General features: G+C 60.4%; 2 protein-coding genes across 3 annotated transcripts; both read left to right on the top strand.

Annotated features, from left to right (window-relative positions):
• Positions 1–36: 36 nt before the first annotated feature.
• Positions 37–969, top strand: APOF (apolipoprotein F; the record flags this gene model as incomplete). Its single annotated transcript, XM_036399757.2, has 1 exon — positions 37–969. A coding segment is annotated over one exon (933 nt), but the record flags the coding sequence as incomplete, so codon positions are not given.
• An 833-nt stretch (positions 970–1,802) lies between these two features.
• Positions 1,803–13,572, top strand: STAT2 (signal transducer and activator of transcription 2). 2 transcript variants are annotated; one of them, XM_036399880.1, is made up of 24 exons: positions 1,803–1,833; positions 2,138–2,538; positions 2,653–2,784; positions 3,317–3,467; positions 3,544–3,642; positions 3,724–3,816; positions 3,895–3,973; positions 4,064–4,149; positions 4,237–4,385; positions 4,461–4,619; positions 5,945–6,097; positions 6,954–6,974; positions 7,140–7,233; positions 7,337–7,393; positions 7,469–7,552; positions 7,640–7,738; positions 8,511–8,646; positions 8,736–8,785; positions 9,335–9,423; positions 9,493–9,629; positions 10,433–10,621; positions 10,756–10,813; positions 11,385–12,370; positions 12,743–13,572. In XM_036399880.1, the coding sequence occupies exons 3-24, from the start codon at positions 2,654–2,656 to the stop codon at positions 12,868–12,870; spliced, it is 3,228 nt and encodes a 1,075-aa protein (XP_036255773.1). In that variant the 5' UTR covers positions 1,803–1,833; positions 2,138–2,538; position 2,653; the 3' UTR covers positions 12,871–13,572. The 2 variants fall into 2 exon arrangements, with proteins under 2 accessions (XP_036255773.1, XP_036255774.1); XM_036399881.2 differs by lacking the exon at positions 1,803–1,833 and having other exon boundaries at positions 2,023–2,538.
• Positions 13,573–13,731: the final 159 nt, after the last annotated feature.

The raw sequence follows: 13,731 nt of genomic DNA, 5'->3' as shown, positions 1-13,731 counted from the left end.
GCACCCACAGGGTTCTGACGGGGTTCTGTCCTTCTCCCACCTCCCAGCGCCTCCGCCATGCCCCAGGTTCTGCTCTTCCTCCCTCTCCTCATCCTCAGCCAGGCCATGGCTGCGTCCATCATCAGCCCCGGGCTGGCTGGTGGTGACCGGGCGCTGCTGGCGGAGCTGGCGGGGCTGGCAGAGCCCATCCCGCCGCGGGCACCGGGGCTACCGTGCCAAAGCCTTCATCCTCATCACCTCCCCGGCTTCTCCCGGCTGCCAGCGCTGCCCCGCGGGCTGGCCCGTGCTGCCCTGACCTTGGCACTGCTCAAAGCCGGCTGTGCCCCCCAGGCTGAGGCCGAGACGCTGGAGCTGGCCCGGGATGTGGGCACCGCCACGGCCGCGGCGCTGCTGCGGGGGCTGGCGCGGGTACCGGGCACCCCAACCCCGCGGCCGCTGGCGCTGCTGCTGCTCCGGCTGGCGCTGAGCCCGGGGGGCTCTGCCTGTGCAGATCCCCCCGTGCCAGGCACGGAGCCGCCTCTGAACCGGGACAGCGCGGAGCCCACGCCACCCCCGAGCCGGGAAAAACGGGAATTGCCGCGGGTCCAACCGTGCGGCGGCGCCGTGCGGCGGCGCCGGCGGGAGGATGAGGATGCCTGCAGCCCGGCGGGGGAACGGGAAGCGCACCGGGTGCTGGAATGGGTACCGGGAGTCAGCATCTTCTACAACCTCGGCACCAGCGTCTACTTCGCCTTCCAGGGCTGTGAAGCCACGGCGTCCACTCGAGCGCTGGAAGCCGCCGAGGATTTGGGTTATGCCGGGCTGGCGGCGCTCACCGGCGGTTTGGGGGGTCCGGTGGCCATGGGGGTGCAGCTGGGGCTGCAGCCGGGCCTCAAGGCCGGTGTGAGGGCGCTCATCGGGTATTTCACTTCGGCCGGGGACCCCTCGCCGGTGCCCACCGCGCACAGCGGCGCTGTGGTCATCGTCTGAATGAATAAAGGGCACGTGTGGCAGGTGGTGCTGGCGGGTCGTTGTTTGGGGACAGATCGATGCGGGGTCACCCTGCCCTGGGGCAGCCGGAGCTTGGCCACGTGGTGGCTTGAGCCACGTGGTGGCAGCTGGGCCTGGCTTGTCCCTGTCCCCTACAGCCCCAGCCCTGTCCCCGTCCCAGCGGCCACACTGCCTTGTCCCTGTTCCCATGGCTCTTTCCCTCTCTCCCTCCAGCCTGTCCCTGTCCCCAGGGCTCTGTCCCTGTCCCCAGGCTGTCCCCGTCCCTCTGGCTCTGTCCCCACGACCTGTCGTTGTCTCTCTGTCCCCCTCTCCCCATGGCTCTGTCCCTGTCCCCAGGCTGGCCCCATCCCCCTGGCTCTGTCGTTGTCGCTGTCCCCCTGTCCCCATGGTTCTGTCCCTGTCCTTAGGGCCTGTCCCTGTCCTTACGGCCTGCCCCTGTCCCCTCCGTCTCTGTCCCCATGGCCTGTCCCTGTCCCCAGGCTGTCCCCATCCCCATGGCTCGGTCAATGTCTCTTTCTCCCCCTGTCCCCATGGTTCTGTCCCTGTCCTTAGGGCCTGCCCTTGTCCCCATGGCCTGTCCCGGTCCCCTCCGCCCCCGTCCCTGTCCCCCCGCCCATCCCGGGCCGCCGCCATTCCCTCCCCCGTTCCCCGCCCCCGCCCCCTCAATGACCCCGCCCACATGGCCACGCCCCTCGTGCGTGACGTAAATTTGGGGAAATGAACGAACCCTCCCGGAGCCGGCGGTTGCGGGGGCGTGGCCTCCGCGCCGCTCTCCACCAATCACCCAGCAGACTGGGGGAGGGGGCGTGGCCAACCCGCCTTCCTGCTCCGGTGCTGGCGGAGGTGGCTCGGGGGTCCCGGGGGGGACCGGGGCGGGATGTGGGCGGTTCTAGAGCTCGGGGGGTCCCCGGGAAGGGGGGCACAGGCAGGGGACCCCGGCTGGGGCACACAGAGCGACCCTTGGAGGGTGGTCCCGCTGGGCGGGGGACGTTCAGGGGCACCCACCCCACTGGGGATGGTCCGGTCTAGGGGGGGCGTCTGAGGAGGTGTCTGGGGGTGCTGGGGGCCCTCGTGTGGGCGTTCCGTGCCTGTGCCCCCTGCCCCGGGTGGGGAGCCTCCATGGGCTCACCCCCTGCTCCCACCACAGGACGCGGCTGCCGGTCCGCGACCACCCCAGCGGGAGCGAGGGGACCCCCGGGAGCAGCCAGAACCAGAGCGGAGGAACCCCCGGGAGCTGCCAGCAAAGCAGAGAGACTCCCGGGAACACCCAGAACCAGAGCAGCGGGACCCCCGGGACCAGCCAGGACCGAGCAGGAGCAGAGGGACCCCCGAGACCGAGCAGGAGCAGAGGGACCCCCGGGATTGAGCAGGAGCGAGGGGAGCCCCGGGAGCACCCACAACCAGAGCAGAGGGACCCCCGGGACCGAGCAGGAGCAGCGGGACCCCCGGGACCACCCAGAACCAGAGCAGAGGGACCCCCGGGACCGAGAAGGAGCGAGGGAACCCCCGGGAGCAGCGGGACCCCCGTGCGGCCGGTGCTGCAGGCAGGTGCGTGGGGTGCAGATGTGCCCAGCTGTGACACGCCGCTGTTTCTCACCCTCCGGTCCCTCGGTGACCCCGGGGGGGTCCCGGGACGCCCCTGACCCGCTGTCCCCCCCCCAGCATGGCGCAGTGGCAGGAGGTGCAGGGCTTGGCCAACACTTACCTGGAGCAGGTGCACCAGCTGTACGCGGGCTCGGCGCTGCCCATGGCCGTGCGCCAGTCCTTGGCTGCCTGGATCGAGAGCCAGAACTGGTACCGGGGGAAAAAAGGGGCTGGGGGCGGTACCGGGGGCAACCGGGGCTGGGGGCGGTACTGGGGGGAACCGGGGCTGGGGGCGGTACCGGGGCTGGGGGCGGCACCGGGGCTGGGGGCGGTACCGGGGGGTGTGGCAGTGTTTGAGGGTCGCCAGGTTGAGGGCAGAGATGAAAATCTTGAGTTTATGTTTCAGAAAGCTGATATTATATTATATTATATTATATTATATTATATTATATTATATTATATTATATTATATTATATTATATTATATTATATTATATTATATTATATTATATTATATTATATTATATTATATTATATTATATTATATTATATTATATTATATTATATTATATTATATTATATTATATATCAGGGGGTCAGGGGGGGTGAAAAAATCCTGGCAAAGGGACTTTTATAAAATGAAAAATGGATTTTTATGAAATAAAAGGGATTTTTATAAAATGCCCCAGGGTAAGGGGGGCCCGGGCGGGGCAGAGCCGGCGCTGAGCCCGCGCTGCCGCAGGCGCCAGGCAGCGGAGCCGCTCTGCTCGCACGCCCGCATGCTGTTCCACTCCTTACTGGTCTTACTGGGAGAGCGCCTGGGCAGCCTGGGCTCGGACCGCGAGGATTTCATGCTGAAGCACAACCTCCGCAAGGCTCACCGCGACCTCCAGGTGGGAGTCAGGGCGGGGGGGAGGGCAGTGGGGAGGGGTCTCCGCGCCGCGCTCACCGCCCCCGAGCCCTCCCCAGGCTGAGTTCGAGGAGAAGCCGGAGAGATTCGCCAACCTGGTGGCCAACCTGCTGCAGGAGGAGCGGCGGATCCTGCGCCTTGGGCAGGCTGAGGGGCAGGTAGGGAAGGGCTGTGCGACCCCCCCTGCCCACCCCGGTGGTCCCCCTGCAGCGCCCCCCACCCCATTTCTCCCTCCTTAGGCGGGGTCGGCCCCCGCGCCCAGCCCAGCCCCGGAGAGCGGGCGGGAGCAGCAGATCCAGCGGCGCTTGGCTGAGTTCCACACAGCCCTGCAGGTAACCCCACCACCCCTGAGACCCCCCGAGACCCCCTCCGAGCCTCCCCCGACCCTCCTGACCCCTCTGTGCCCGCAGGAAGCCGAACGAGCCTTCAGGCACCTGGAGGATTTGCAGGATGCCTTCGACTTCTGCTTCAAGGTGCACTACCAGCCAGGTGAGCCTCACACCGGGGAGATGGGGGTGGGGGGGGTGGGAACTGCCCTGCGAGCCCCCCAAAACCCTGAGCGAGCCCCGCTGCCCTCAGGTGAGGAGAGGAACCGGGACCCCGGGTACCTCCAGGAGCTCCAATCCCTCCAAGCCAAACTGCAGAACCTGGACCGGCAGCGGCGGGTGAGGAGGGGGAGGTCGGGCTGGGTTTTTTGGGGGGGGGGTCCTACCCACCCTGAGCACCCCATTCAAAGCCAAATCTCCCTTCAGGAGGTGCTGGCTCAAATGCAGCAGCTTTTGGGGCGCAGTGAGACCCTGCAGGAGCTGCTGCAGCAGGAATTGGGGGGCTGGAGGGTGCGGCAGCAGCACCTGTGCCTGGGGGCCTCTGCCGACACCAACCTGCGCCCGCTGGAGACCTGGTAAGATTTGGGGGGCTTGTGGGGGGGCTCGGGGGGGCTGCAGCCGAACCCCTCTGAGGTCCCTGAACCCCGCAGGTTCACGGAGTTGGGCCAGGGGTTGTTCCAGCTGCGGCAGCTGCTGCGGGCGCTGGGGGACCTGCGACAAAAGGTGACCTACGCCAGGGACCCGCTGGTGGCAGAGACGCCCCTGCTGGAGCAGAGGCTGCAGGAGCAGCTCACGCACCTGCTCAAGAGGTGGGCTGGGCCAGGAGGGCTCCAGGGTGGAGAGCAGGAAAAGGTTCTTCCCCCCAGAGGGTGGTGGAGAGCTGGGGAAGCCCTCCAGGGAATGGTGACCGAGGGTGACAGAGCTCCAGGAGTGTTTGGACAACACTCCCAGGCACGTTTTGGGGTGTTTGTGCAGGGTCTGGAGTGGGATCAATGATCCTCATGGGTTCCTTGCAGCTCTGGGTGACTCAAGAGGTCTCCAGGAAATGGTGACCAAGGGTGACAGAGCTCCAGGAGTGTTTGGACAACACTCCTAGGCACGTTTTGGGGTGTCTGTGCATGGTCTGGAGTGGGATCAATAGTCCTGATGGGTTCCTTCCAGCTCTGGGTATTCTGTAATTCAAGAGGTCAGGGAGGGTTGGGGCAATGCTCTGCGATTTGGGGGAAAATCACTGGGGAAGCTCTCCAGGGAATGGTGACCGAGGGTGACAGAGCTCCAGGAGTGTTTGGACAACAATGGGGTGGGATTTTGGGGTGTCTCTGCAGGGTCTGGAATGAGATCAATGATCCTCATGGGTCCCTTGCAGCTCTGGATGATTCCAGAGGTCTCCAGGGAATAGTGACCAAAGCTGACAGAGATCTGGGAGTGTTTGGACAACAACAGGGTGGGATTTTGGGGTGTCTGTGCAGGGTCTGGATGATCCTCATGGGTCCCTTGCAGCTCTGGGTATTCTGTAATTCAGGAGGTCAGGGGGGGTTTGGACAATGCTCTGGGATTTGGGGAGAAATTTGTGGTGTCCTGTGCTGGGCTGGACTTTGATCCTGATGGTCCCTTCCAGCTCTGGGTGTTTGGACACCACTCAAATGTTGAAATTTAGGACAGGGAAGGCTTTGGGGTTATCCTGTGCCAGGAGTTGGACTTTTGATGGGTCCCTTCAATCTCTGGTTGTTTGGACACCACTCCAACATTGGGATTTAGGAGATTTTGGGGTTGTCCCATGCCAAGCCAGGAGTTGGAGATCATCCTGATGGATCCCTTCCATCTCTGGGTGTTTGGACACCACTCCAACATTGAGATTTAAGACAGGACAGATTTTGGGGGTGTCCCATGCCCAAACCAGGAGTTAAACCTGCATGGCTTCCCTCCAACCTGGGATTCGCCAGGATTTTCAGCCCGGGGAGGACAGGGGGGGTCTCAAGGCAGGACGGGGACGATGGGGGGGTCTGGGGCAGGACAGGGGGGTCTGGGGGGGTCTTGGGGAGGAGTGGGGGGTCTGGGGCAGGACAGGGGGGTCTGGGGCAGCCCGGAGAGGACAGGAGGGTCTCAGGCAGCCCTGAACCCCCATTTTCCCCAGCGCCTTCGTGGTGGAGCAGCAGCCCAGCACCCCCAACGCCGGGAAGCGGCCCCTGGTGCTCCGAACCGCCGGGAAGTTCTCGAGCCGGGCCCGCCTGCTGGTGAGGCTGCACGACCGCAACCACCGCATGGAGGCCCGGATCCACATCGACAGGTGGGGCCGGCAGGGGGCAGGAGGATGGGAAACCTCTCGGGCTCCAAAGGGTTATTAAATTAAATGGAATTGTTTAGGTTGTTAAAGTAAATTATTTCGTTTATTACATTAAATAGTAAGAAATAAATAAAATTTGAGATATTAAATTATTTATTTATCAAATTTAATTATTCGATTTATTAAATTAAATAATAATTATGGATAATTATATTGTTTCATTGATTCAATTAAATAACTATTATATAATATTATTTAATATATTAAATTATTTATTTATCAAATTTAATTATTCGATTTATTAAATTAAATAATAATTATGGATAATTATATTGTTTAATTGATTCAATGAAATAATAATTTTAAATACATTATTTATATATTAAATTTTTATTTTAATAAATTAAATAATAATTATAAATAATTGTATTATTTATTTTATTAAACAAATTAATAGCTGTAAAGAATGATATTATTTAATTTATTCAAATTTAATGTATTAAATTACATTTTTTAATTTGTTAAAATAAATAATGATTACAAATAATTATATTATTTAATGTATTAATTTCTTTTTAGATTAATTTATTTAATTAAATAATGATTACAAATAATTGTATTATATACATATTAATTTTTCATTTATCAAATTAATTTATTTGATTTATTAAATTAAATAATAATTATAAATAATTATATCATTTAATTTATTCAAATTTTAAATTGTTAAATTATGGTAAAAATTACATAGAACAAACTAAGAATTTAGATATTATAATAAATATAAATATAATGTAATTTAAATATTACAATATTATGTGTGTCCCACCGGCCCTGACCCCTCCCTTATCTCTTGCAGGGACCCTCCCAACATCAAAGGGTGAGAGCTGGGACAGCGTTGGAGGGGCTGCGACCCCACCCCGGGGGTCCTGACCCCCCCATTTGCCCTCCCGGGGGTCCCGAGCCCCCCATTTGCCCTCCCGGGGGTCCCGAGCCCCCCATTTGCCCTCCTGACCCCCTCCCACCTCCCGCCTGTGCCCCGCAGGTTCCGCCGGTTCAACATCCTGACATCGAGCAGCAAAACGCTCCTGGCCGGGGACAGTCCCCAGGAGGGGCTGGTCTGCGACTTCCAGTACCTCGTAGGGACCCCCCCGGACCCCCCAGACCCCCAAATCCCCCCCAGGGTGGGGGGCACGGTGAGGATCCCCCCCCACCCGGGGCTGACTCTGCCGTCCCCAACAGACCCTGAAGGAGCAGAAGGACAGCAGGGCTGGCAAGGGCAAAGGTGCCAGCGGCGAGGTGGGCACGGGATGGGGCTGGGGGGGCCGCGGGGGGGCCAGGCCGGGCGGTGACAGCGGTGTCACCTCCCCACAGGGTCCCCTGGTTGTGACAGAGGAGCTGCATGTCATCACCTTCACGCTGGCTTACGCCTACTGCGGGCTGGAGCTGGAGCTGGAGGTGAGGGCTGGGGGGGCTTGGGGGGTTTGGGGACAGCCAGGGGGGGCTGGGGACAGCCAGCCTGAGCCCCTGTCCCCTCCTCCCCAGGCCACCACGCTGCCCTTTGTCATCATCTCCAACAACAACCAGTTCTCCAGTGCCTGGGCCTCCATCCTCTGGTTCAACATGCTCAGCTCTGACCCCAAGGCGAGCAGGACCCCCTGGCCCTGTGCCACCCCTGCCTCGTGTCCCCTGTGCTGCTCCCTGTCCCCTCCCTAGCCCTGTCTCTGTCCTGGTGTCCCCTGTGCCCTGTCCCCAAATCTGGGCCCAGTCCCTGCCCCATCCCAGGTGGTCCCCTGGTCCCAGTGCCCTGCCCTGCCTCGTCCCCTGTCCTTGTCCTTGGTCCTTGTCCCATCCCCTGCTTTGGTGCCTGTCCTTGGTCCCTGTCCCCATCCCTTGAACCCCATCCCCTGCCACTTATCCCCATCCCCTGGTCCCTGTCCTGTCCCTTAATCCCTGGCCCCTGCCCTAGTGCTTTCCCCATCCCTTGTCCCTGTCCCTGTCCCCTGCCACATGTCCCCATCCCCTGGTCCTCTGTCTGATCCCCGTGCCCCGCTCGTGTGCCGTGTCCCCCTTTCCTACCCATGTCCTCCTCCTATCTTCTCCCAATGTTCCTGTCCCCTCCATGTCCCCATTCCCTACTCCAGTGCATGTCTCCATCCCCTCCCGCTGTCCCCATCCTCTCCCCTTGTCCCCATCTCCTCCCCATGTCCCCCTCCTCTGCTCCTGTCCCTGTCCCCATCCTTTCTCCCTGTCCCCATCCTCTGTTCCAGTCCCCTTCCACTGTCCCCATCCTCTCCCTATGTGCCCTCCTGCTGTCCCTGTCCCCATCCCGTGTCCCCATCCCATGTCCTCCTCCCCTCCCACTGTCCTGGACCCCGCTCACCCCATGTCCCCCGTGTCCCCTCCGTGTCCCCAGGCCCAGCAGTTCTTCTCGTCCCCGCCCCCAGCCCCGTGGCCCCGGCTGGCCGAGGTGCTGAGCTGGCAGTTCCAGAGCGTGGCCGAGCGGGGCCTCAGCCGGGACAACCTCCTGATGCTGGCCAAGAAACTCCTGGGTAAGGCCAGGGACACGTGGGGACACCAGGGGACAGCAGGGGACAGCAGGGGACATGGCTGTCCCCCCTTACTCTGCTCTCACCCCAAGGCTCGAAGCCGTCACCGGACAGCACCGTGGCCTGGCACAAGTTCTCAAAGGTCAGTAGGGCCTGTCCCTCTGTCCCCATGGCCCTGTTGCCTCTGTCCCTCCATGTCCCCATGGCCACGTCCCCTCCTTGTCCCTCCTATCCCTCCACGTCCCCCTGTCTTCCCATCCCTCCATGTTCCCATGTCCCTCCATGTCCTCTCCATGTTCCCATGTCCCTCCATGTCCCCCCATCCCTCCATGTCCTCATGTCCCCATGTCCCTTCATGTTCCCCATGTCCCTTCCTGTCCTCCCCATGTCCCCCCTGTCCCTCCACGTCCCTTCCTGTCCCCTCCATCCCCATGTCCCCACCATGTCCCTCCATGTCCCCCATCCCTCCATGTCCTCCCCATGTCCCTGTGTCCATCCATGTCCCCATGTCCCCCTGTCCCTCCATGTCCTCATGTCCCTCCATGTCCCTTCTTGTCCCCTCCATCCCCATGTCCCCACCGTGTCCACCATGTCCCCACCATGTCCCCACCATGTCCCTCCGTGTCCCCCATCCCTCCATGTCCTCCCCATGTCCCTGTGTCCATCCATGTCCCCCTGTCCCCTCCCTCAGGATGGAGCCTCCGGTTTCTCCTTCTGGGCCTGGCTGGACGGGATCCTGGGGCTGCTCCAGGAGCACCTCAAGCAGCTCTGGAAGAACGGGTAGGAGCAGGGCTGGGCTTGCTGGGGAGGGGTCTGGGGGTCCACAGGAGCTGACAGTGCCTCCCCCAGACTCATCCTGGGCTTCGTGAGCCGCAAGCAGGAGGAGAAACTGCTCAAGTCCAAGAGGACGGGGACGTTCCTGCTGCGCTTCAGCGAGAGCGTCCTGGGTGGTGTCACCTTCACGTGGGTGGAGCACCACGAGACAGGTGAGGGAACCCCCCAGGAACCCCCCCAGAACCCCCCTGGAGCAGTGGAAGCCTCTGTGGAGAGAGGGGGTTTTCCAAGTCCATGGTGAGGTTTATCACGTCCTGAGCAAATTTTGGGGAGACCCTGGAGGTTCAGATCCACTGTAAGGCAAAGAAGATAAACCTCCCTCCCCTGAAGTTTAGCAAGCAAGAGGATAAATTCAGATTTAGGTTCAAAATGGATGAGAATGGTGAAGCTGAATTCAGATTTAGGTTAAATTCAGATTTAGGTTAAAAATGGACGAGAATGGTGAAGCTGGATTCAGATTTAGGTTAAATTCAGATTTAGGTTCAAAATGGATGAGAATGGTGAACCTGAATTCGGATTTAGGTTAAATTCAGATTTAGGTTCAAAATGGATGAGAATGGGGAACCTGAATTCGGATTTAGGTTAAATTCAGATTTAGGTTCAAAATGGATGAGAATGGGGAACCTGAATTCAGGTTTAGGTTAAAAATGGACGAGAATAGGAAACCTGAATTCAGGTTTAGGTTAAAAATGGACGAGAATGGTGGAGCTGAATTCACATTTAGGTTAGAAATTAATGAAAATGGGGAACCTGAATTTAGATTTAGGTTAAAAATGGACAAGAATGGTGAAGCTGAATTTAGGTTTAGGTTAAAAATGGACGAGAATGGTGGAGCTGGATTCAGATTTAGGTTAAAAATGAACAAGAATGAATTCCCATCCCCAGCCCAGCTTTCTGTGGGACACAGGGATGATGGTGCCACCCCTCCAGCTGATCCCCACTGTCCCCCCTGCAGGGTCCCCCACTTTCCACGCCGTGGAACCCTACACAGCCTCGGAGCTGGTGTCCCTGGCCCTGCCCGACATCATCCGTGACTACCACATGAGCCTGGAGGAGAAGAATCCAGAAAACCCCCTCAAGTTCCTGTACCCCAACATCCCCCGGGACGAGGCTTTCGGGCCCTACTACAGCCAGAGGCTGGAGGGTACGGCCTGGCACGGCCTGGCACGGCCTGGCATGGGCTGGCACGGCCTGGCACGGCCTGGCATGGGCTGGCATGGCCTGGCATGGGCTGGGACTGAGCCAGGGCACCCCCCTTATGTCTCTCTTTGTCCCCAGGGAACCTGAGCGAGTCCCAGAAGTACCTGAACCGGCGCCTCATCCGTGTGTCCTCCAGGTGAGGGGACACCTCTGTAGGGCTGTGGGGGTCCCCTGACCCTGAGCCCTGACCCCAATCCCTGGTTGAACATGACCCCAATCCCTGACAGTGACCCCAATCCCTGGCCCTGATCCCTGACTCTGATCCCAACCCTGATCCCCAATCCCCAACTCTGACCCTGATCCCTGATCTCGATCACTGACCCTGATCCCTGATCCAATCCCTGACCCCAACCCTTGACCCCTATTCTGACCCCAATCCCTGACCCCAATCCCTGACCCCAACCCTGGCCCCAGTCCCCAACTCTGACCCCAATCCCTGACCTCAATCCCTGACCCCAACCCTGACCCCAATCCCCAACTCTGACCCCAATCCCTGACCCCTATTCTGACCCCAATCCCTGACCTCAATCCCTGACCCCAAACCCCAATCCCTGACCCTGACCCCAAACCCCAATCCCTGACCCAAATCCCCTGACCCCAATCCCCTGACCCCAATCCCTGACCCTGACCCCAATCCCTGCCCCAAATCCCCAATCCCCAACCCCTCACCCCAATCCCAACCCCGACCCCTCTGTCTGTCCCTCCAGGCCGCCCAACCGGCGTCAGACCGAGGAGGAGCTGCTGGTGGCCACGGAGAACCTGGAGACGCTGCAGCTGCAGCCCCGAGGGCAGGGGACACCTGGGGACCTGGGGACACCTCAGGGGGTGGCCACGAGCCCAGGGATGCCACGGGTCACCCCTGGGATCCTGGGGACACTTCAAGGGGTGACCATGAGTCCAGGGACACTTCAGGTCACCCCTGAAAATTTGGGGACACTTCAAGGGGTGACCGTGAGTCCAGGGACACTTCGGGTCACCCCTGAGAATTTGGGGACACTTCAAGGGGTGACTGTGAGTCCAGGGACACTTCAGGTCACCCCTGAGAATTTGGGGACACTTCAAGGGGTGACCGTGAGTCCAGGGACACTTCGGGTCACCCCTGGGAACTTGGGGACACCTCAGACTCTGCAGATGGTGGCCACGAGCCCAGAGATGCCACAGGTCACCCCTGGGAACTTGGGGACATTTCAAGGAATGGCCACGAGCCCAGGGACACCACGGGTCACCCTTGGGAACCTGGGGACACCTCAGGTGATGGCCACAGGCCTGGGGACACTACAACCACAACCCCAAAGCCTGGAGCCACCACAGGTGACATCAGGAATCCCCAACCTCCAGGGGACACTGCAGGTGGCACCAGGAGCTGTGGGGAGCGTGCAGGTGCTGCCTGGGGGGCTGCAGGTGGCCTCAGGGGACTTGGGGACACTGCAGGGGACAGCGGAGCCACCGCGGGTCCCCGAGGAGCAGGGGACACTGCCAGCAGAGCTGAGGGACCTGGAGCTGCTGCCAGGGGGACAGGACATGCAGGAGCTGCTGCTGCAGGGGGGACAGGACATGCAGGAGCTGCTGGAGGGGCTGGAGCCACCCTCGGGGACCTTGGGGACATTGGGGACACTGGGAGTGGCCGAGCTGATGCCGGACGTGGTGGCAACCTTGGAGGACAGCTTGGAGGAGAGCTTCCAGCTGAGCCCTGGTGAGTGGCTGGGGCTGGGGAGGAGACAGAGGTTTCTCCTGGGCACCAAGGTGTCCCCTTGGGCACAGAAGTGTCCCCCAGGGCACTGCCCTGTCCCCCTGGGCATTGAGGTGCCCCCCCCGAGCATTAAGGTGTCCCCCAGGGCACTGAGCTGTCCCCTGGGCACTGCCCTGTCCCCCTGGGCCCTGTCCTGTCCCCTATGGGCACTGAGCTGTCCCCTGTCCCGTCCCTGTCCCCCTGTCACTCAGCTGTCCCTGACCTGTCCCCCTGGCACTCAGCTGTCCCCTGTCCCTGTCCCGTCCCGTCCCCCTGTCACTCAGCTGTCCCCTGTCCCCGTCCCCCTGTCACTCAGCTGTCCCTGTCCCCCCGCAGGCAGCGCGGCTCTCCTGGCCCAGCACGATCCGTTCCTGCCGCAGCCCGAGGACTCGGCCCTGCCCTCGGTGCCCTCCCTGTTCACCGACCTCCCCCCGCTGCACATCGACGCCAGCGACTTCCAGTGACCCCTCCCCTCCCGGGGACCCCTTCCAGGGCCCCCTCCCCAGTCCCCTCCTTTCCGGGGACCCCTCCTCAGTCCCTTCCCTTCCAGTGACCCCTCCCCTTCCAGGGACCCCTCTCCAGTCCCTTCCATTCCAGGAACCCCTTCCGGGGACCCCTCCCCGGTCCCCTCCCTCCCAGGGACCCCTCCTCAGCCCCTTCTTTTGTGGGGACCCTTCCCAGGGACCCCTCCCCGGTCCCTTCCGGGGACCTCTCCTCAATCCCTTCCATTCCAGTGACCCCTCCCCAGCCCTTTCTCTTCCGGGGACCCCTCCCCTGCCTCTTCCCTCCTGGGGACCCCTCCTCGGTCCCTTCTCTTCCAGGGACCCCTCCCCAACCCTTTCTGTTCTGGGGACCCTTCCCCAGTCCCTTCCCTCCCAGGGACCCCTCCTCAGTCTCTTCCTTTCAGAGGACCCCTCCCCAGTCCCTTCCAGGGACCCCTCCCTGGTCCCTTCCTGGGACCCCTCTCCAGTCCCTCCCAGGGACCCCTCCTCAGTCTCTTCCTTCCCGGGACCCCTCCCCAGTCTCTTCGCCTCCAGAGACCCCCTCCTCACTCTCCTCTCTGTAAATTAACCCCTTCCTACCCCCCAGCCCCCTACACGCACTCGCTGCTCTCTGCTCTCTTTGGGAGCTTTATTAGAAACTGATAAATACCCGAGATAAATAAAGGAACGGCTCCAATCATAAATAACCCCGGTAGGGGGCAATAAATAATGGGGGGGGGGGGGCGATAAATAAGGGGGGAGGGGGCGATAAATAGAGGCGGGGGGGTGACAAATAAGGGGGTGGTGGCGATAAATAGGAGGGGGGGGCGGCGTCCGGGGGGT

This window comes from Molothrus ater, chromosome 30, assembly GCF_012460135.2.
Source record: "Molothrus ater isolate BHLD 08-10-18 breed brown headed cowbird chromosome 30, BPBGC_Mater_1.1, whole genome shotgun sequence".
NCBI lineage: Eukaryota > Metazoa > Chordata > Aves > Passeriformes > Icteridae > Molothrus > Molothrus ater.
The sequence above is the reverse complement of the archived record's forward strand: the minus strand, read 5'-3'. Positions and strand labels throughout refer to the sequence as shown.